Source organism: Mesitornis unicolor, unplaced genomic scaffold (assembly GCF_000695765.1).
Source record: "Mesitornis unicolor isolate BGI_N332 unplaced genomic scaffold, ASM69576v1 scaffold9845, whole genome shotgun sequence".
NCBI lineage: Eukaryota > Metazoa > Chordata > Aves > Mesitornithiformes > Mesitornithidae > Mesitornis > Mesitornis unicolor.
Genome location: NW_010184780.1, coordinates 2,148 through 23,627, shown reverse-complemented (window position 1 = coordinate 23,627; position 21,480 = coordinate 2,148). Strand labels below are relative to the sequence as shown.

Sequence of the window (21,480 nt, the reverse complement as noted above, 5' to 3'; positions counted from 1 at the left end):
AAGCCAGGCTGGCGCAGCCGGGAGCTGCGTGCCGCCAGCTCCATCACGCACCGGGACCAGCTGAACTTTGTGGGGTTTGAATATACATTTCTCCTCTGCGGTCGCTTCGGACAGCATTACGGAGTCACGCCACCGCACACCTTGTGCCTGCTGTTACCCAGATCGAGCACAGGGGACGGCAAAGGAGGGGATTGCTGCCTCTCCAAGGACCAGCACCTGTGAAAAGAAGCTGGAGAAGGGCAATTTATCTTTCTTTTCCAGATGACTGAAAATACCTACGGGATCCTGCCTCTCCAATTTTCATCAGTGAGTAGCGTCAGGGAGAGACAGCTGAGGAACAAAGATGGTATCTGTCAAAATCATTCTAGCACTTACTTTTTCCCAAGGAACTTCATGCCCGTAGGGGTTTGCTGCGGGCATTTCCGGGACTGAGGAGCAACGTTACCACAGATTCATCCCTACCGGATCATGTAAGAATTTGCAAATGAAAAATCTACCCCAGCAAGACCTCTGCCCAGTTTGCAGTACATGGTTTGGTGTAAGTACGGCAATTCTCACCTCTTTCTCTCCCTTTTAAATCTCCTTGGCTTGGAGATTTCTTTCCTCGTTGCAATTATGATTATTTGCAACATCAGTGCCATCAAAGATTGGAGCACTTTCCTCTCCCAGATCCTCCCCAGCGTTAACAAGACTCTGAACTTGGTACAGCAAGTGGAAGCCACCACCAGCTCGGTGGTAAGTGTCCTCCAGGACCCTGAGCAGGACAACTACCTGTCCAACAGCCAGTCCATGAACTCCAGCAACTTCACGGCTGGCCTGGACCACTTGTTCCAGTACTCGTACTCAGACAATGATCAGCTTTACAAGGAGTACAAGCCCCCTCCTCGAGACGCCATCCCCCTACCCAAGGCTGTCCTCTACCTTCTCATGGCAGCCCTGGTGGTGGTGGCAGTGGCATACGCCATCGTTGGGCACCTCATCAAGGACCTCATTCATGACTTTATAGGTGAGTGCGGGCATCATGCGTCATGTGCATGCGGTCAAAAAGAGCTTGGTGCAAAGCCTGGGGGTGCTGGCTGGTGTCTCTCCTTTGTTTTGAGTGGGTTTTAGACCGATCCTCGACAATTTCACATTAACCAGAGTGTTAGTTTGCCTGATGTTCTGGGTTCTCCAATCTGAGCTGAATGGCGATCAGAGAAAAACCTTGGGTTTGGCCCTCTTCCTAAAGAAATTAGGTTTGTGCGTTGAGTCTATTGATGTGTATGTGTGCACGTCTGTGCTGCCAAACGATTGTGAAACCCATAGCCCAGTTTCAACTGAGCTTGGATTAGAGGTCGCCAAAAAGAAAAGTTTCATGGCCACAGATACCTAAGCACAGGGCAACAACCCACCAGTGCATTGTGAAAGGAAAGCTTAATCCTCAAGACACCAGTGAATCCACAAACTCCTAGGAAACACAGGTCAGCAGCCTTGCACAGCGCCTAGCACAACCATCGCAGCCTCAGAGGCTGCTGCAAAAAATCTGTAAGATGATAGCCCAAAGAGTGTGCATTTTCTGGAGAACTGGCTTCCCGACTCTTTCGTTTCATCCCATTGCTGATGAACGAGATCCCTCGTCATTGGGGATGAACGCTCTGCTGGCTGCAGCCCCGTGGGCAGGCAGAGGTGCAGGCAGAAGTGCTTGGCTGCTCCTGGCAAGCCCTCAGCAGTACTTTTGCTGTCTGCTCTGTAATTTGTAAGGCCGGTGGTGCCAGGGAGGGCAAATGTGCTGGTGGTGGTTTTCCAGCTTGGACCAGGGGACAGGTGGGATCCACAGTGGGGTTGAAGCTCCAGGCTCATGCAGATGTGCAAACCCCTCCTGAAAGCTCTGGAGAATGATGTTCTCTGCAGGGACTGAAACCTCTTTGCGCACCCCTTGCTCGAAGCCTGTCCTCAGTCAGGGATGAAGATCTGTAGACTCCATCTCTGTGGTGGGAGGGAGATCACACTCATTTGGAGCAAAATCCACGTGTTCATTCATGATTCTCCTTTATTTCCTTGCTGCTGGGATACATGAGATATACACTGGCCAAAACTCTGACTGGTGCCCGCAGGGTGGGCAGCATCCATGCTGTGCTGATGGGAGGGCAAGCCAAGTCCCTCAGGCAGGGGGTCCCAACCAGGCAGGGTCCAGCAAATCTGGGGCACAGCTATTTGGGGAGGAGATATGTGGGACAAGAAGGGTTGAATCTCCTGGCAGGGAGCAGTGCTCAGGGTCTCGCATGAGGTTCAGCCAGGAAAATAGCAGGGAGCTGCTGCTGAGGAGTCTTTCTTTGCCCCAGCTGGAAGGGAACAGATACTGTCTTAAAGCGTTAAATATAACACTTAATCAGCAGCTTGCTGGGGCTGCAACACCTCCCGGCTCTGCCGCTCATCTGATTTAATGTTGCCTTCCTAACAAAGGTAGGCAGCAGGGACAGCACCTAAAAATATACATGCTCCTACCCTGAGATGCTCAAAGGACCAGGTGAGAGCAGGTTAGAAACCCCCCCGAGGTGGGAGAGGGTCCAGCTGCAGTGCTCCTGTGGAACAGACACCTCCTGCCCCAATTGCTGGGGTCCCTGACGCATGGATGTGAGTGCTCAAAATCACCCCTTGGGTGATTATTGAAAAGCAGGGCCCAAACCCACATAAACATAATGCTCCCCCAGGCAGGGAGAGAGGCTGAAGCCGCAGTTGAAGGCACCTATGCCACTACCGTGCTATTTCCAGCTCAGCATCAATGCTCCCTGGTGACCTTGGGCACATTTTACTTTCGCCCCAGTGTGGGACGGGGTCAGCGGGGTTCCCCTTTCCTCGCAAAGCCTTTTGCAAAGGGACTTCCACAGCGCTGTGGATGTCCCAGAGCTGGACAGGCACAGGGACCCTGGGGTGTGCCTGCTTTCTGCCGCTTTGGAAGAAGTCCTTTCCCAGCTGAACGGCCTCGCTGAGGCCGTAGCATCCTCCCTGCCCTGGCTGGAGGGGACATCTCTCCGAGTTAGGATCAGAACTTCAGATGTGAGTTTCTGCCCCATCCAGACTCAGAGAAGAAGGCATTTCCCAGACTCCAGCAGGACCCCTGAGTGCCAAAGCCTGCCTCCACCTTGTCCTATTTAGCACTCCAGGCCCATCTTCACACCATTTACACGCTTAAAATGAGCCGGTCCTCAGAGGAGAGCAGACGAGACCGTGTTTGTTAACACTGCCAAGCAGCAGCCTTTAAAGAGAAGGTTTCATTTGAATGAGTTTGCATAAGAAGACTTCAGGGACAGGACAGAGGGACCAAGAGATAGTAAATAAGAAGCTGGTCTACCTTAACACAATGCCTGGATTTATATACTCGGCAGCAGCTCCAACCTCCGCTCTCAGCTTTTCTCTGTTAATCATATTTAGAAGGATACAGAGAGAGATGGAAATAAGATGCCAAAGGGCTAGAGCCTGTTTTGGGGAGATTAAAGTGTGAATAGTTAATCGCTACTTTAAACAGTCACTCGGAGACATCAGGGATGAGTTGAGCTCCTCAATAACAGCTTGTAGGACATGGCTAGGGAAGCCAAAGCATCAGCCAGCCCCGTGTGCTCAAAGGGACTACAAGAAGCAGGCTCTGGACTCAGTTTTGTGTGGCAGAGAGGCTCTCGGGGTGCTGCTGAGCTCTTCCCCTGCCAAATCCGAACAGGTATCGGAGACACCGACACCTCTCTCACATCCACTTCTTAAAAATTCAATTAGAGCTTGTCCAGGCATCCCTGGGGGGAGGCAAATGCCGCTGTGATGCCCAGTGGTGTGGGGAGGAGTGAAAAATGGGAGGCTGCATCAGAAAGGGACAGATGTATTGTTGGGGAGGGGGACGGCAGGGTTCCCCTCAGCCAAGGTGGGGATCCTGCCCTCATCCCTTAGCGCACCGGGATACAGATAAAAGGGCTCTAAAAGAGCCTGTGTTCAGGTCTTTCTGGAGACACCTGGCCAAGAAAAGCCCCAAATACCTTAATTTCTCTCCAGTCCCTCCCCGCTTGCTCTGAGCTGACAAAGTCTCAGGTTTGTGACTTTCCCAAAACTCACCGAGCATTTCTACTCGGGGATGACTGCGAGCCCCCCAAGGCAGGAGGATGGTTCTGGCGTGAGTGCAGCTCAGACCCAGCTACCAGTTAAGACAAATTGGGTCGAAGCATTTGGAAAGCGGCTTAACCGGGGAGTGCTGGAGAGCTGCCGGAGACGGCGCTGCGGCGAAGTGCCGGCTTGGCAAACGACAAGCCTGTCACCAACCTACGAAGCTCCTAATTACTGCAATCCTTGGGAATCGGCCCGCCCTCCCTCCTCCATCCCCAGCAGTTCGCTGAATATCGCCCTTATTTAAACACCAAAAAAAAGGAGAAAAAAGGGGGGGAAAAAAGTTTGACTGCAAACAAAGCTGCTGCCATGGAGACGGTGGCGCGTGTGGTCCCCGGGAAGGCATCGGGAACCAGGCGGGCAGGGTCTGTTGGTCTGCGTGGGAGCCGGTGATTTGCAGGGAGACCTTTGCTGGTAAAGTCTCCTCTGAGATGCTGATCTCCAAAGGAGACCTTGAGGAAACTTTTCCTTCAGGAATGGGTCCAAAGCAGGTGTCCAGCTGGAATAAGGTAGGGCAGGCTCTGGTGGGACTGTGCTGGTCGATGGCTTCAGGACTGCTCAAAACTCTAAGCCAGTCTCAGAGCAGGGTCTTTCTTTCCTTTGCCCTTTTGACCCACCAGCTGTATTTTTATTTTTCAGCCTTATCTCCACATGCCACATTTCAGGCTTCTTTAGGAAAGCGCCTCCTTGAACAAAGAAACTGTGCATGAATGTAGCATTGCTGAAAATAGCTGCCGGGTGATCCTGCGGGGACTCGGGATCCGCTTTTAATTGCTCCCACGCAGAACCTCAGGGCTTTTAGGATAATTCAGCCCATGGCAGGGATTGCAGATAGCATCCATCAGAGAGGACTTACATCTTCTTTTCAGGCTCTGTTTTAAGTATGATTCATTTGCCTCTCAAAGTTATGGGAGTAGAGATCATGTCAAGTTCCCTTCTGTTTCCCCACCTCGGTGCTAACCCCCCTCTGACACTAACCCCCCTGCCTCAGTTTCCATTTTTGTGCATAGGGATGCATCAGGGGTTCCTTAGCCACTGTTTTAGGGGTGCTGATGTCTCGTAGCAGCTGCTCTAGGATGGCTTTCACCAGGTTAGTTCCCACTTCAGCTACTGTAATGACAAGCAGATGCCCCATTCCCACATCTGCCGTGGCTGTGGGCTGCAGCTGTCAGCCCAACAAGCAGCCCCAGTGCTCTGGCCCTGAGAAGAGCAGGCAGAGATGGCCCCACTCTAGGACAGCTGATTTCACCACCAAACCTTTGACGCACAAAGCTGGAGCAGTGAGATGGCTCCTGGTACGCGCTGCTGGGATTGACCAAGGCTGATGTTGAGGATGCACCATCTCACAGCAGCATTTCCATTCCTGCCATCGTGTGGTCCAGCGATGGGCTGCATCCGGGCCCTGGAGCAAGGACCGTGCCTTTCCATACCTCTGCGAGTGCTGGTCCTCCTTCAGCTGGGACCGAGCAGGGCTCCTCACCCTATGGCCATCTTCGTTCTGACTCTATGGCAGATGCCCAAGGCTGGAAGATGCAGAGAGCAACTAACCACTCCCAGGAGCATCCCTGCTCCTGTGTACCACACCTGAGCCTTCACCTCTCCAACACCTGCTCTCCAGAGCAGCAACACTGCCCTGCGGATGGGACTGGGATCAAATGCAGGCTTGGTCCAGGGTTACACAGGTGCAGAGAAGCTACTTTTAAGAGAATATTGTGATTAATTGAATGCCCTTTCTGTGACAGCCTTTTTCCCCATCAGACCCTTCACGCTGGTGACAGCTTGCAGAGGGAGAGCGTCCTTCCCTGTCCATCAGCAAAGCCGTGTGCCCGTGTTGCTCGGGCTGCAGGACAGTTTTGACTCAGCCAGCGCAGCTCACCTAAGGAATTTCTATAAAACAGGGAAGGAAGAACAAACTCTGAAAGCAAGTTAATTTAGAAAGATGTGAATCTGAGGGGGGAAGGGGGACTTCTTGCTAACAAATTACTACTGAAAGAGGCAGACAGAGATTTTCCAGCAGAACAAACCCAGGAGATATCTGCTGATTTTGCTAATGAATAAACAGAGTCTGTCCTGCAAATGAGACAGATCCGATGTCCAGCTGCGACTGCTGCATCGTGTCAGACGCATGAGGGATACCCTTGAACTCATGTCTGTCGGGAAAGCTTTGGCTGGAGCTGGCCCTGCCTTGCTGCAGAGTACGAGGTGACCGCTGGATCAGGATCTGCTTCAGACAAAGAGATCTTCTGCTCCTGCTGCTGGGAAAATGGCTATTTTAGCAGCTGTTTTCACACCCAGCTCCATTTAAAGCAAGTAAAACCAGAGCACGAGTTTGACTGTTCATCTAGCATGTTGCTTGTTTCCATCACTGCAGGGAGTGTGAACATCTCACTTACCAGGTTGTGTTTAAATTTCAGCCCTTTCTCCCACCTCCCTCTGCTTTTTTGTCAGGGACATCATCTCTTTTGTCAGTGCCTCCTGGACATCCCACCCTGTCACTGAGGAATGCAGGGGACCTGGCCATCCCACCAGGATGAGCCTGGGCGTAGAGCATCCCTGTGCCCCTGTGCACACACTGTAAGGGGTTTCTGAGCCATACCACTGGTATGAGGAGGGGTAAAACATGCTGTGAAATCTAGGCAGCCCAGAATGGTATTTTTCTGCCCCCTTAGATCAGCACATCACAAAGGTCCTGCATCCAGGGATGCTTCCAGTCAAAGACTTAGGCAGAGCCATGGAGGTGCGGGGCACTTTCTGCCACGTCACTCTGCTATTTAGGGAGAGATGCAATTCTGCAGCTCCTGATTTACCCGATCTGCCCTATCTCCTCTCCCCAACTGCTTTGGATCAATCGCTCATATCGATCTCACCCCATCTCAGCATTTTCCACCTGACCTTTCGCCCTGCAGGACCTCAGCCGGCACGCTGAGCCTCGGCAGACCCTGGGAGCAGGGAGAGTGTCTCTGGGTTCAACGCTGCTTCTCCAGCCTGGCTGAGAAAGGCACTTTGTCCCTTTCTTTTATCTGAGGCATTTCCATACATGCCCGTGTTCATGCCCTGATTTTGCAGCACATGTTACGAGCTTCTTCCAGGGGCTGGGTAGGGACAGGCAATGCTTTTCCTTACCTACAAAGTGTGACCATCCCAGGTCCAGGAAAGCCACTGCACCAGGAGGGCATCATGGGACCCCTACTTGCCCCAGCTCTGCCCTTGGGCGTCCCGGTTCAGTCTGACTTTGCTTGCCTTCTAGCTAGAGCACGTGTGAACCTGAATGTGAACTTTGCTCCAAAAGATAATTTCATTGTACTCTCGATGCTGGTTGTGTCCATTTTCTGTTGCTCAAGCAGACTCCCTGCCATATGTTAGGGATGGAGAGAGAAATACCTGTCGTGACACCAAGGGCTTCAGCTCCCTTCTGTCAGCCACCACTGCCCCTTGGCTCCCAGACCCTCACCACTCTCCACCACCTGATTACAACCCCCACAGGGTTCATTATCTGGGGTTTCTATCATGTGCTTGTGCTTGACATGAGGTCAGGCATCCCATCCCCTGCAAAGGTCCTTCTGCATTGAGAAAAGGTTTAATCACATCAGGACCGAAGCTGTGCAGGTCCCCTCTCTCCTCCACCTTGTCCCTCCCTGGATATCCCACGAGGGACCCCAGTTTCTTACCCACAGGCTGAGCAAGCTGGGGAAGAGCATGCATGGCTGGGACAGAGCCAGCTGGTGGTGGCTGGCAGGAGAAACGAGGGCGCTGACATTTTTATGGTTGTTACTCCAGGGTCCTGCTGGCAGAAGATCGTCCGCTAGCTCCACAGGGCCTTGCTCCCCTCTCCCACACATGGCAACATGCTGAAGTTTCAGGCCATAAATGGCCACAAATAACGTGTAATTGTGTAATTACTTCACTCCTTACTTACACAGTCAAATCATAAAGGCATCGCAGTAAATACCCTCTAATGACAGCCTAATTACATCTTCCTGCAGATTACCGGGTAATTAGATCCAGCAGGCTCCAGAAATAATTCCCAGGGAAGCAGCATTTCGGATTAGCGCATACAATCCAGCCCGCATTTACTCGGGAATTAGGCTGCAGCAGCCTCACGCAAGCTGCCTTCCCCAGGCACCCCCTCCAGCCACATCCCCCTTGGTGACTGCACCACGACCCTTTTCCCATGGAAGTGGCTAATGCTGAGCCCCCCGGCACTCTCCCAAAACACCCATCCTCTGTGTTCCTGCCCTTATCCCAATGCCAGGCTCAGTTCTTGCTTCTTCTGCTGCCTGTGAATGTCCCCAATATCAATGCTTGGCCACCAAATGCCACATCCCCTTGCTCACAGGCATGCAAAGCTGTGCTCTTTTACTTCCAGTTGCAAGCCTCACTTGATGGCTCCCAGGATATTTGAGGACCTGTAACCTCTTTTCTCCAGGTTATTCCCCTTCTTCCTGCTGGACCAGACCCTGCTCCTACTGGAGTTTTACAGCTGACGTCAAGGAAAAGCAGCTGAGACCTTTAATAGTATTTGCAGGAGGCAATCTTGTTATTGCCTTCCGGATCCTCCTCATGCCAAGCGGCTGTGCAGTGGCTGGCACAAGTCTGGGAGGTCTTGGAGGCAGGAGAAGGGGGGATCCAACTGGCATGGACAGAGCCTAGGCTGTGGAGCCAGACTGGGAAGCAGCAGGTGGAGTATTTGGCTCTGGTCTAAATCCAGTAAATTCAAGCAAAATGAAGGCTACATAGGAAAAAAGATCTAAATGAGCCTCCTGAGCCTGGCTGATATCCTTGGGGAAAGGTTGTGATGGGAGCCCAGGCTTTGATGGGGGTTGTGGACCATGCAAGAGAAAGCTGAATGTCCCAGCTGGGAGTCGGGGGAAACCCAGGGGTCCCCAAAAGCCTTTGGACCATGAGTTTGCTGAGTTCCCCAATCACTTTCACCAGCACTGCGGTAGTTTTGGGGACTGCGGTGGTTCTTCTCTTGCCCTTCACATCACAGAACCAGCAGACCCTGCTGGTGTGGTGATGGAGGTGAACAAAATAAAAGGAAAAACAAGAAAAAACAGTCACTCTCTGGACATGCCGCCTGCACCCAGTGTGGTGGAAGCTCCCTCTTCCTTGGACCCTATGACCACATCCAGCCCACGCCAGGCAGCGGGGCACAAGCCCCCCTGATGCCTGCCCAGCCCCCGTGGACACCCACCCTGACTGCACAGCATCAGCATCACCCTGAAAGCTGTGCCGTGCGCCCTCAGGGATGGCATGGCCAAGTGGCTTTAGGCTGAAGAAGAAATTCAAATATTGCATTGCAAAAATGACATAACTTGTGGGTTTTCATCAAAAAAGAAGGAAAAGCTTTGGGGCTTTTGAAAAAGCTTGCTTTGTTTGTTGTTTCTGAGAGCAATCCATTGGTGAATAAGCAGAGTCCCTCAGAAATAACTAAACCAGCCCAGTCCTTTTGTCTGCCTCCCAGTCACTGTTTCTGCTTTATTCTGGGAGCAGGGCTGAAGCAAAGGGGTCTTGGTGCTTCACTGCCCACTGCTGCCAGGTCCTGCCCCAGGGGCTCCTCTGGGGCCTCTGGGCTCCTCCTCTCAGGTGAGAGGAACCTGGCTTTCCCCAGCTTTGGTTTCCCCATTGCTGGAGCTTCCCATCACGGCTGGGCATGGCTTCACACCACCCCAACAGCCAATTTTTGTAAAAACCCCCATATTTGGGAAATGGCAGCACCTGCCTCCACTGAGCTGCAGCCCCTCATGCTACAGGGGACATCTCAGCAGTGACCACTGTATTTTGGAGAGGGATCCGCTTTGGGTGTCACGTAGTTATTTAATCAGCCCCTCCATTTCCTACAGCAAAAACTTGCCATAGGAAATCCATTCCTTTCCCATGCCGGTGAGCCCAGATGCACACTTTGCTTCGGAAACATTTCATTTTTGGGATTAGCAGGGTGATTTCACTTGCCTAAGCCAGGAGGGCTTCCAGAAACCCACACCCTGAAAACCAGCCCAGTACTGGAAAGAGCAGAGACCCTGGTACTAGGGCAGTAGAGGGGGATGGAAAGACAATGGAGGGCAAGGGACCCTCCTGGAGGGTGAACACCCAGAGCGAGGGGTAGGATGTGGTAAGGGCAGAGATTTCCCAGCCAGCTTTGACTCTGGGGCCAGCTGGAGGTAACCAGGGGCTCATTTTGTGCTTTCCTTTCCTCCAGACTGGATCTTTGGCCCCAGCCCAGATGACAACAGCAACAAGAGCGACGTCAACTGCATCAGCAACAGCGTCAATGAGATGAGCGAGATGCCCGAGGCGCCACGGCGCCGGGACCGCCAGCCCCAGGACGTAGTCATTGCCATTGGCGAGACTTGTCACCTGCCACAGCAGACATGACTGGCGTGGAAGCTGGGCCAGGCGGGGTGGAGCAGTGGGATGGAGCGGAGGGACGGAGTGGAGGGATGGAGCGGAGGGATGGAGCAGCAGGACGGCGCAGTGGGACGGTGCAGCAGCCACCTTGCAGAACCAGGTGGTGAAAGGAAGGGTTGGGCAGAGCCAGCACCATGGAGCAAAGCCCTCCTTGCCCCGGTTTTGGCAACCTCTAAGGACCTTGCTGGGGTGGGTGGCATCACCCTTTCTCCCGGGCTCGTCAGTCCTGTCCTGACTGGCCCTGGGTTTGTGATCTCCCTTTCTTCCCTGTGAATAGCAAAAAAAAAAAAAAAAGGCAAATGCAAAATACACCCACCAAACAAGGCTCACAGGAGAAATGAGCCAGAGAGGAGCCGGGTGGTCCTTTGGCATGTGGCTGTCCTGGGGATGGGGTGGTGAAAAGGGTGAGGAGATGAGGTTGTGTGAGAAATGGAGGTGTCTGTGTTTCTGGGGACAGACCCAGGATGCTGCAGGGAGCTGAGGCTACAGCCAAGGGCTGCAGAGAGGCACTGAAAGGTCAGCAGGTGCCAAATCTAGCCCGGTACATCAATGACCTGCCTGGGTGCCTTCCTCTTCCCTGTCAGGGTACTGCTACCCAAAACTGCCCTTTTCTCTTCCTGCCATTTCTCTCAGCTCAAGGGCGTCCTTTCCCATTGCTAAAGCCAGGCAGATCCCTATCCCCACTTTTTAAGGGGCTCAGGGGAAGCCAGCAGCAGCCAAGGTGGGGTGTGAGGTCCCAAACCAAGTGGGAAAAGAAGCATGCTGATGGTTTCACTGGTATTTTAAGGCCAGCTCTCACCCCACTTGGAGTTTTAAACCAGGAGCCATAATTTCTTTGCACAGCAGAGTAGAGGCACCCTGGAGCAAGCTCATTCCTTGGTCCAGGTGCCTCTTCCTCTTCTTATGAAGATCCATTCCTCTGATCTGCACATCTTTCCTGAACTTAAAAAAAAGGCTAAACTGATGGCCCAGAGACCAAATCCCAGGAAAAGGCAAGGTCAGGACTTCTGCCTCTGCATTCAGGGAAACGAGCCCTGAGATACCCAGTGCACCCCTAATAGCAGAACCCAGAGCATCATTTTCCCCTTCTGAAAGTTGTTAGGGAAAATGGATGCGACTTCAACCTCCTGCTCTGATGGCTTTTAATGAGAGCCATTACCAGCAGTCCCACGCTGGGGCTTTGTCAGCTTTGCAGCAAGCAAGGGCCGTAGCAATACCAGAAGCCTATCCCCAGTATTTAGGCATTTCCAATCAATCAGATGCGTCATCGCTGTCACCATCATTTTTCTCCCACTTTTTGGCCCCTGTCAATCGCTTGGGCTGTCAAGGGGAGCTTGGCAGTGATGTCATGGCAGTGTGGGGGCTGCTGGGGGGTGACCCCAGGTTTGTTGGTCCCTGGGAGCAGGGCTACAGTGCCAGAGCTGGCTGTGGACTGGCGAAACTGGGAAGGTCCAGATTCCTGGGGGACAGGAGATTGTATGGGGTGGGGGGGGCTTGGTTTCCTTGCTCCCCTGCCCTTTCAACATCTAAAGGCTGGTCACTGGGGTTACCCCAGTCACCACTGCAGAGGGATGGTGTGGCCATGCGTCTGGCATAGATACTGCTCTCAGAAGGACCAGTCCCTGCCATGGGGGCATGCCACTGGGCACAACTGGTCCCCTTATGGCTGTAGGCAACAGCCCCAGAGGGTCTTCTGCATCAGGGACTCATCGCCCTCCAGCTGCTGGAAATACAGTGCGGGTTACCTTGAGGATGGAGGCAGACACCTCTGCTGCAGCTGGGCTCTTGCTCCCTTCCTTCCCAAAACATCGTGGGTCCTACACGCCATGGTTTGACCACGGGGAGCTGCTCTTGCACTCAGCAGTTTGCACCCAGGGCCAGGGTGGCTGTCACCCACCCAGGCCACTGTCTTCTGAGCAGGAGGAGAAGGAAGGAGCCAAGCTCCCTCCTGTGGCCGCCTGCGCCAGGTCTCACCGGGCTGCTCAAGGATGGGAAGGGGCCGACGAGGAGGTGCTCTCTCCATCCACTCCCCTCCTGGAGCCAGGACCCTCCTTTGAAGCCTCTTTTTTGCCGGGATGCAGGGAGAGATCCTGTGCTGTGTCCATCTCCTGGATCAACTGAGCCTCAGGTAACGTTATGGCGCTGTGCATGGCCAGGGGAACCACGGACCGTCTCCCTGATCCGCAGTGTCATGTCTGGTCAACACCAGGAACCAGGCTGACCCTGGAGCTGTGCAGAACCCCACGGCTGTAGCTGTTTTCTCTACTGACCCCACACACTGGGGAAAAGCTGCAGAGGACAGCAGTCTCCTACACCACCTTCCTTCACATCCCCTCATCCCTGCATCATTGCCGTTATCTGTCATCTCCTTTCCCCCTAATTTGTCCCCAAACACGTCACTGCACTAGTGCTGAGCTCTAAGGGTGTTTGTGAGCCTGTTGGAGAGTCTCCAGAAGCCATGGAGCCATTTTGCCCTTGGACACTGCAGGCAGAATGTGGCTTTTGGCTGAAAGCAGCCACTGTCCCTCCAAGAAACCAGTGCTTGCATTTTGGAGGACATCTCCAGCACACTCAGAGGACCTCTGAAGTGAGCTGGCAGGACAGGACCAGGCGGACAAGCAAGGCTACGAGGATTGGTAAGGGAGAGCTGTCTGGGGGATGGTACAAACTATGCAGCAACCTCATCTGCTCTTCTCATATGCCAAGACCGCTGCTCTGGGCTTGGCTGTGTCCTCCCATGCCCTCTCCTTGTTTCCCACATCCTCCAAGCAGGAGATGAGGCTCTGGCCATCCATAGACCTGTTGGAGTGAGTCCAGAGGAGGGCCACGAAGGTGGTCAGAGGGCTGGAGCACCTCTCCTGTAAAGACAGGCTGAGAGAGTTGGGGTCGTTCAGCCTGGAGAAGAGCATGCTCCAGGGAGACCTTATAGCAGCCTTCCAGTACTTAAAGGGGGGCCTTCAGGAAGGCTGGGGAGGGACTCTTTATCGGGGAGTGTAGTGATAGGATGAGGAGTAATAGTTTTAAACTGAAAAGGGGTGGATTTAGACTAGATATTAGGAAGAAATTCTCTACTCTGAGGGTGGTGAGACACTGGCACAGGTTGCCCAGGGAAGCTGTGGATGCCCCCTCCCTGGAAGTGTTCGAAGTCAGGTTGAACAGGGCTTTGGCAACCCGATCTGGTGGGATGTGTCCCTTCCCATGGCAGGGATGATGTTCTTTAAGGTCTCTTCCAACCCAAACAGTTCTATGATATATGAATGTCATGGACTCAGAGAGAGGGTCTGTGGGAAAAGGTGCTAGGGGCTGATTTTGGGGGTGTCAAGGGGGAGGGGGGTTGATGAGGATATCAGGCTGCTCCACCTCCTTTAGTCCTTGCACCTCCTCACTGCAAGAAGTTGCTCTTTAAGTCCCTCTTTCCTCCCCTAAGCGCCTTAGGGAGCAGGGGCAAGAAATGCTGGCGCTTTTTATAGCAGCTGTAATCCCTGCTGCTCACACTGCACCCTCGCGCCCCAAGGCCCAGGGCTGAGTGTCCAAAATGGAGGCTGCTGCCCAAAAACTGCCTCAAACCCCTTTGGTTCCCAGAATCCCTTTTCTCCCAGGGCGAAGATCTGGATTGGGGCTGATTCTGGGCTCAAACTCCCTTTGCAGAAGGTGTTGAAGGACCACAAGCATTGCACCCCACTCCCAGTCACAGCACTCTGGCAGGGAGGGACAGACAGACAGACGTACAGAGACGCATGGATGAGCACCAGAGCAGCTGCTCAGCCTCTCAGCTCTGCTCCAAGACTTACAGAGCTGGAGCCAGCCCTGCAGCACAGCCACATGAAAGTCCCCGGGAGCAGGAGGAGCTGGGGGAGGCTGAGGGCTTCTTTCCTTTGTAATCCTCCACACCTTTAACAAGAGGGAAACTGAGGCAGGCAGGGAGTAGGGAAGAGGCAGAATATACCTGACCCCACAGCATAGGAGCAGAGCTGGTGAGCTTTAAAGGTGCTGAAGCTCCACACTTGGTAGAGCCATATTCCACCACCTGTCCCCATCCTGGTGGCCAGCACCGTGTTCCTCCATACCAACCCCAGACCTGGTCCCCACTCAAGGACCACTGCTGTGGGTCTGGCCCCTGTCTCCCACACCTCTTTGCAACATGTTTGCTGTAATTTTGCCTTTAAGCACCCCATGAAAAAAAAACCACACTAAAACCAACAGCAACAACAAAAAAAACAAACACAGGGAGATCTTCTAGGTCAGGCTGCACTAAGACGATGAAAGCAGATTAATTTCTCAGAAAAGCAATTCACATTTTTCTTCCTCTCCCACTGGGGAGTGAAGCAGGGCAGGCAGGCACGAGCACACACATCTCCTGGGCACACACAGCTTTTAGTGTCACCCCTGGGGTGGCACTGAGTGGGGACGTCCCCAGGTCCCAGCCCTGCAAGGAAAGCAGAGGATTCTCTGGTAAAGCAATGGGTCATACAAGCGGGAAGGAGAAGGTGGCACATGAGGGACCTTGAGGGGTCAGGGTGGGCGCCCACCACCTAGGGAGAAGGAAGGGGAGAGCTGTGCCACTGCCCCCTCTCAGCACCCGGTGTCCCCAAGCCCAAGCCCGTCCTCATCACCCACCCATGCCCACACACCCACGAGGCCCAAAACAATCACACTTGTTTGTGACTTCCAAGGAGAGCCAGGCAGCTCTAAAACCAGAGGATTAATCTTCAAAGCAAAGGCCTGGCCAGCTGCCAGGCCGGGCAGGGCCCAGGCCGGAGAGGCCTTTCCCAAAGCCTGGGCTTGCTCCTGGCTCACACGGCAGCTTTGTCCTGCACTCACCAGCCTCTGAGTACACACTACAAGCTCTTTATTAGAAGACTGGGGGACATCTTCCCCTTCTCCTCAGCTGCCTCTGCACAAAACCTGTAGGAAGTTCCTGTCTCAAAGATCTGTAACCCTGGGGCAGTGGGAAGGAAAAGCTGGAAACCCGGGGCACCAGAACCCTCTGCTGGGCTGGTACTGGAGGTGCTGGGTAGGGCAGGGAGCCAGTCTGGGTGAGAGGTGCTGTCCAGAGGAGAGCTGGACGATGGGGCCAGGCTGGGTCCCAGGTCCCCCAGGATTGTGGCTGAATGCTGTCCTGAAATGGAGGTTGTTTTGGCATCACAGGGCTCTCCCTGGGCATCACCACTCTGCTCCGACTGGCACCAACACTTCATCCTTGTCCAAGAGACCGTCCCTGCTGCCAGAACCCCACAGGGCTGAGAGCAAGGCTTGGGGGCATGACCAGCCCTTCCTGCCCCATTTGTTGGCCTCTTCAGCTCCACGCTGCCTGCAATGGGCCGGGCAGCGCAAACTCAGGGCTCTGCTGGCAGTGCTGCCCCCAGCAAGGCTTACAGAGAACATTGAGGTTCATGGGCCTGATGCTCCCCTAGGGGCTGTGGTAGCCCGTGGGGACACCCCCCCCACTGCCACTGGTCTCACCAGGTCACTTCATCGCACCGCTCTGACTGAAAACCTTCTCTTGAGGGGTTTTGCCAGCCTGTGCTCAGCTCGGGGGAACTAGTGGGCTGGATGCCATCATTCCCACGTTACACTTGCTTCATCTGGACTTTTTCTTATCTTTTCAACTCAGCATTGGTTGCCAGACGCAGGGCTGTGGCAGGAAGGTCTGAGACAAGCCAGTGTTTTTTGCATGGCCTAAAGGGTGCATTTTAGGGACAACAGGGAGCATTCCCCCTACAGCACAGAGAGGGTGGCAGTGCCAGGATCCAACCCTGCAGGCTGCAGGTGCTTGCTCCCACACATCCCCTGCACCCGCTCCCCAGGCACTCCGCAGTGATATGCCCCACACCACCAAGCCCACAGGGTTTTGTGGGGCCACAGGGCTGCCAGACCAAAGGCCACGGTGGTTGGCAGGGAGGCTGGATGCCACTCCACCTCCGACCATGGGGATCAGGCTCTTCTCCCCTGGGAAAAGGTTATCTTCACACTGCCTCCCCAACATAAATTGCTTAAATGGCTGCAGCACTCAGGGGACAGGGCCTTTCGGAGCCAAGCTGTACACAGGGAGGGGAAAGCCCGGGGGACTTTTCAGTAACTAGCAAGGGGAGCTATTAAAGTGTTTTACTGCCTCGTTAAGACAGTCTAATCTCTGTGTGTATCTTAAAAAAAATTGGCTTGCTGGTGTTTTTATTGTAACAGAGGTGGGTGTTTCTGGCACCAGCTGGGATCCTGCCTGCTTTGTCTGCTTGTTTTCTTACCTGAACGGCCCAAGAACAGCCCAAGAGCAGCAGCAGTCAGAGCCAGGCACCCTGTTCCTTCCCCAGCAGCGGCATGGTGAGAGGCTGCAGATCCACACTAAGAGCTGTTTCCCACTCATAGGTGCTCTGCACCCCATTGCTGCACTCACCTTTCAGCAAGACAGAGGTCCTTGGGATGCTCCCCCAAGGCAGGTTTGGGTCATGCTGGGTCTGTGTGTGCCTGGGCAAAGCCTGGAGATAGGGAAGGGGATGGCAGGAAAACTCTGAGGTCTCATCCACCCCTCCAGCTCTGGGATTTGAGGGATACCCAGATTTTGGGGCTATGGGCGGCTTAGGCTCCTGTCAGCTGGGCAGAAGAGTCCATGCCCAGGGGAGCCTCAGCAAAGGCTCACCAGGGACCCTGCAGCCATACAGAGCCATCTGACTGACAAGGTCTAGTTTTGGAAGAGGAATGGGCTGGGCATTTTGTTTCTAAGGTTTTCTTCACTTTATTTCTTACCTCAGCCCAGCAGAAAATGGGGAAATCCTGCCGAGCCCTGCTGGCTCCAGCACCCACCTCTCCATCTGCAAAAAAGCTCAGGGTTTCAAAGCCAGGAGCCGGAACGGATGCTGAGGCCGGGACGGCAGGACTGGATAAGCAGCTTGCGTTTGCTTTGGAAAGGCTGGTGTTTGCATGAGCACCGGCTCCAGTGGTTTTAAAGGGACCCACCCAGGAGCAAATCCCAGCAGCCTGAAATCAGCTGTGGCTGCTTCCAGTCTGGGCTGAGATGGAGAAGGCTCCCCCTGCATGTCCTGGGTGGAGTAGACAGAACAAGGGAAGGAAACAGAGGCTGCAGCACGGCTAACGAAGCTGGCAAACACCTAGAAAGGTCTTCCCTGGAAATTTGGGGCAGGAAAGGCAAAGCTGCCATCTGTAGCTGGAGACATAGATCAGCCAAGCTCAATATGCCCCATCTCCTGGAGATCATCCCACCAGCACCCTCACTGCCAGCAGACATGCTCAGGTACCCGGCTGCTTCAGGAAGAGTGAATTTTAGGTGTCACCACCCTGATGTGGGAAGGGACAGATCCCTGGACACATGGCCTGTGCCTGTTTCAGGACTGGGGGCTAAACCTGCCCTGCCTGCAGAGCTGCCAGGAGTTCCAGGGTATTTCAGACCAGAACCTCTCCCGTTCCCCTGGAAAGCCCCTTGAGCTCAGCAATGCACTGACAGCATGGCCTGGGAGAAACACTACCATTTATTAAGCCAGCTTTTTTTTGTTGAGAATTATTTTAACAGTGCTGGAGGACTTACCCCATCTCCCCCCGGGACCTTCAGCTGATTCATTGCATGCAGGATTAGAAGGAAAGCAGGGGGCAGCTGGGCCAGCTCAGGGGATGCAGTGGCTCAGCAGCAGCGGAGTTACACAGAGCCACGAGCTGCTTGCAGGCAACGGCAAGCCAAGCACAGCTGCTCCGGGGCAGGCAGATGGGATGCTCACATAGGGCAACCTGGTCCCAGTTTGCTGGGATTCCCCCAAGTCCTTGGCAGGTGCTGTCTCTGGGAATTTTGGACGTTGTCCTGCTCTCCATGTCCATCCAGGGAAGCCCTGAGGATCTGCAGGGGAAGGAAGGGTGCTCGGGGGTGTCAGTACAGAGTTTCCACTGATGGTGCTGCTTCAGAGGCACAAAGCTGAACCTGCCATGCACTCGACCACCTTCCTAACCCCAGTCAGCTCACATCTCCCATCTAGAAATAGTCGCAGCCAGGTCTTCCCTCTCTCTTGGCTTCTCATGGACTTGAGATGCTGTTCCCACTTCCACCACCCCAGCAAGGAAAGAGCCAGGCTGTGACCCTCACAGGCAGGGGATGACAGCACCCATGGGTTGTGAAGCCAGGACCCTCCAGACTTGTCCACATGCACGAAAGAGCCTCTCTCCTTGAAGTGGGGGCCTGCAGAATGCCCAGGTCCTTCCCTGCATCATCTGGTGAAGGCAGCAGGTCCTGCCCAAGCTCACACACAGCTCCAGTTGCAAGCCATGCTCTACAAGCCAGTGAGGGATGAGGGGAATGGGAAGGCATGGGAATGGACAGTAAAAGGCACAGGCAGAAGCCAAGGCTAAAAGGACAGAGAAGATATCTGCAGGGCAGGGTCGCTGCAAATCCACCCTGGCAGAGAAGCCTCAAGTTTCCAGTTGCTGGTAGGGGGCAGAGACCTGGCACCACTCATCACACAGATAGAGAAACCCAGCCGTCCTCCCCATCGTGCTGCGTCAGGGGAAAGCACGAGTCCGAGTATGAGCCCTGTGAGCTCTGCCAGGCTGCCCATATGCCGCCACATCACGGGGTTTCTGCAGGACCTGGTCCCAAGGTTGGACACAGTCCAGAAACAAACTGGGAGAACTGCATCTCCACCTCTCACCCAGTGCTTTGCCCTTCTCACGTAATCACATCAGGAAGGGAAGTCTGCATCTTCATCCTTCCTCCACAGGGCATGGATGAAGGGTCCCCATCCTAACAGGAGCAGCTACAGTGACCATCCTGATCACACTTCTGATTGGCTTCACAGATATGTTTAAACCAGGCAGGGCTTCACCAGGTGCCCCAGGTCAACCCCAGGTTCTGAATGAACACTGCCCTTGAAGACAATGATGAAAATGAGCACATCCAACAAGGATGCCCTGCTGATGGTCCTGCCCCACACCGAGCATGCTGGTGCCACCGAGCTGTGGATGTGTGGCAGCATCTCCTGTCCTCCCTGGGTATCTGGTCTGGGGGAAGGGTCCGCAGTTTTACCAGACGGGAAGCTGAGGATGAGAGGACAGAGCTGGAGCCAGGGAGATGTCCCAGGAGTTCTGCTGTCCCAGGTTTCCCCACCAACTCTTCCCAACCACCAACATCAAGGACAACAGAGGAGTGACCAGCCACCTTTGAGCACCACCCCAGAGCAAAGGATTAAATTTATGGGGACCCACCTCATCCCACCTCTCCCAGAAATTCACCACAGGGCAGGCACGCAGTCCCTTAGGGCTGCATCCCCAAACACTGATGGAGAGGTCAGAGGAACAGTGCAACATCACCAAGCCAGCCTCTCCCCTCTCCCCAGCCACCCCAACTCTCCCAAGCAGAGGCAAGTGAAGCAGAGCGGGCAGTTAGGAGAGCTGGACTGGGAAGGAGAAGCCATGGGCTACAAGAATGTCACATCGTCCTGAGACTGGAGCCAGCGCCAGTGGGCATCGTACTCCAGGTGCAGCTTGCTGTTGAGTTTGCAGTTCTCAAAGTCACCTTCAGCTTTCCGAGCCTTCCCACCCGCGCTGCCCTTCCCCAGCCTCTCCCCAGCCCCCGATGGCAATTTGGTGTCTCTGCCTGGTTCCAGAGAAGACGGCTGCTGGCCCAAATACCCATTGGCCACCTGGGGCTCCATAGCAAACTGGTGATCCTGGGGCAGCCCAGGTGGGGAGAGGTCCACGTGGGGCCACTCATGCTCCGCTTTGCCCTTCTCTTGCTTTGCGGGACCCCTCTCGGGGTCAATCCTGACCCAATCCTGCTCCGCTCTGACCAGGGCTCTGCCGGGTGCGGATGCAGTGGTGGTTTCAGCGGCATTTTGGGAGTACTCATCCATGTCATCGGCCAACGTGTCCAAGTAGCTGCCGACGGAGATGCTGTCCAGCCTGTCGTTGGGGTCCTGCAGGCTGTCCCAGCTGCCCCGCCGCGAGGCCGCCTGGCTCTCCACCAGGCTGTACTGGCTGGCGGGCCGGGTGGCCGTGTGCCCCCCCCCCCCCCCCAGCCACTTCACCGCCTCGATGCCCTCATTCACCACCACCAGCTGCTGCAGGATCTTCACGTCGACTGCTCGCAGGTAAGCCTGGCAAGGAGACAGAGAGTGCAGGAGTTTTTTGGCGGGGAACAAGGTGACCCTGGTGGCTGAGGGACCCAGGTCCCAGCGCACCACAGCAGAGGTGTCACCGTGGTGGCTGCAGGTCTCCCAAGCTGCTTGATGAACAGCATGGCACAGGGGAACACCCTGTGGGGAACCATCCCAGGGGACCATGTCCAAGACCTGGGGACATGACCATCAGGGACCAACAGCTTATAGCACCCACCGGCCACCAACCCTCTTGGGGAAATAAACCCAGGATATTTATGTCACTGACTCCTATAAGGACAGGGGTAAGCAAGGAACTGGACACACTGTGTGCAGCTCTGAGCCTAGAGCAACCCCCAAACCCTGGGAGGTAGCTGGCAGGGCAGGAGGGGTCAAGCAGGAAGGCACTGGGACATTGCTCAGATCCAGCTGGACCATCAGCACCTCCCCAGACTGTTTTGGCCAGGCCCCCTCATGCATTTACTTTCCTCCTTCTAGGGTCTGACCCAAGCCTGGTGACAATGTGACAGAGCAGGATTTGGAGCCTGAGACCCAAATCACTCCCAAAATGGGGAAGGATGGCATGGGGAACAGGCATTGCTGATCACGCCACTCGCCTCACCACCTCCTGCCCCTCCGAGCCGGGGGAAGCTCTTTGAAAAACTTCAGTTGCTGCAGAAACATCTGTTTTCCTAATGGAAAGCCTTGCGTGCCAAGACATTCCTGTCTGTGCGATACTGGCCGCCGAAAGCCACTGGATTTCCCCTGCGCGAGACGCAAATATTTTGCCAGGAACGGGAATAAGGCGGCATCAGGGGGGAAGAGGGAGAGAAAACCATCACAGGACAGGTACAGGCAG

The 21,480-nt window shown here is 54.5% G+C and overlaps 2 protein-coding genes across 2 annotated transcripts; one reads left to right on the top strand and one right to left on the bottom strand.

Annotated features, from left to right (window-relative positions):
- The first annotated feature begins 615 nt into the window (after positions 1-615).
- On the top strand, positions 616-10,506 carry LOC104540723. Its single transcript, XM_010184589.1, has 2 exons — positions 616-1,006; positions 10,325-10,506. The coding sequence occupies exons 1-2, from the start codon at positions 616-618 to the stop codon at positions 10,498-10,500; spliced, it is 567 nt and encodes a 188-aa protein (XP_010182891.1). The 3' UTR covers positions 10,501-10,506.
- A 9,437-nt stretch (positions 10,507-19,943) lies between these two features.
- On the bottom strand, positions 19,944-20,621 carry LURAP1 (leucine rich adaptor protein 1; the record flags this gene model as incomplete). Its single annotated transcript, XM_010184588.1, has 1 exon — positions 19,944-20,621. A coding segment is annotated over one exon (678 nt), but the record flags the coding sequence as incomplete, so codon positions are not given.
- Positions 20,622-21,480: the final 859 nt, after the last annotated feature.

What these genes read in the sequence shown, in the direction of transcription:
- LOC104540723 (XM_010184589.1), top strand. Translation starts at nt 616, where the DNA reads ATGATTATTTGCAACATCAGTGCCATCAAAGATTGGAGCACTTTCCTC. An exon ending in CCTCATTCATGACTTTATAG is followed by an intron (nt 1,007 to 10,324) that starts GTGAGTGCGGGC and finishes CCTTTCCTCCAG; the next exon opens with ACTGGATCTTTGGCCCCAGC.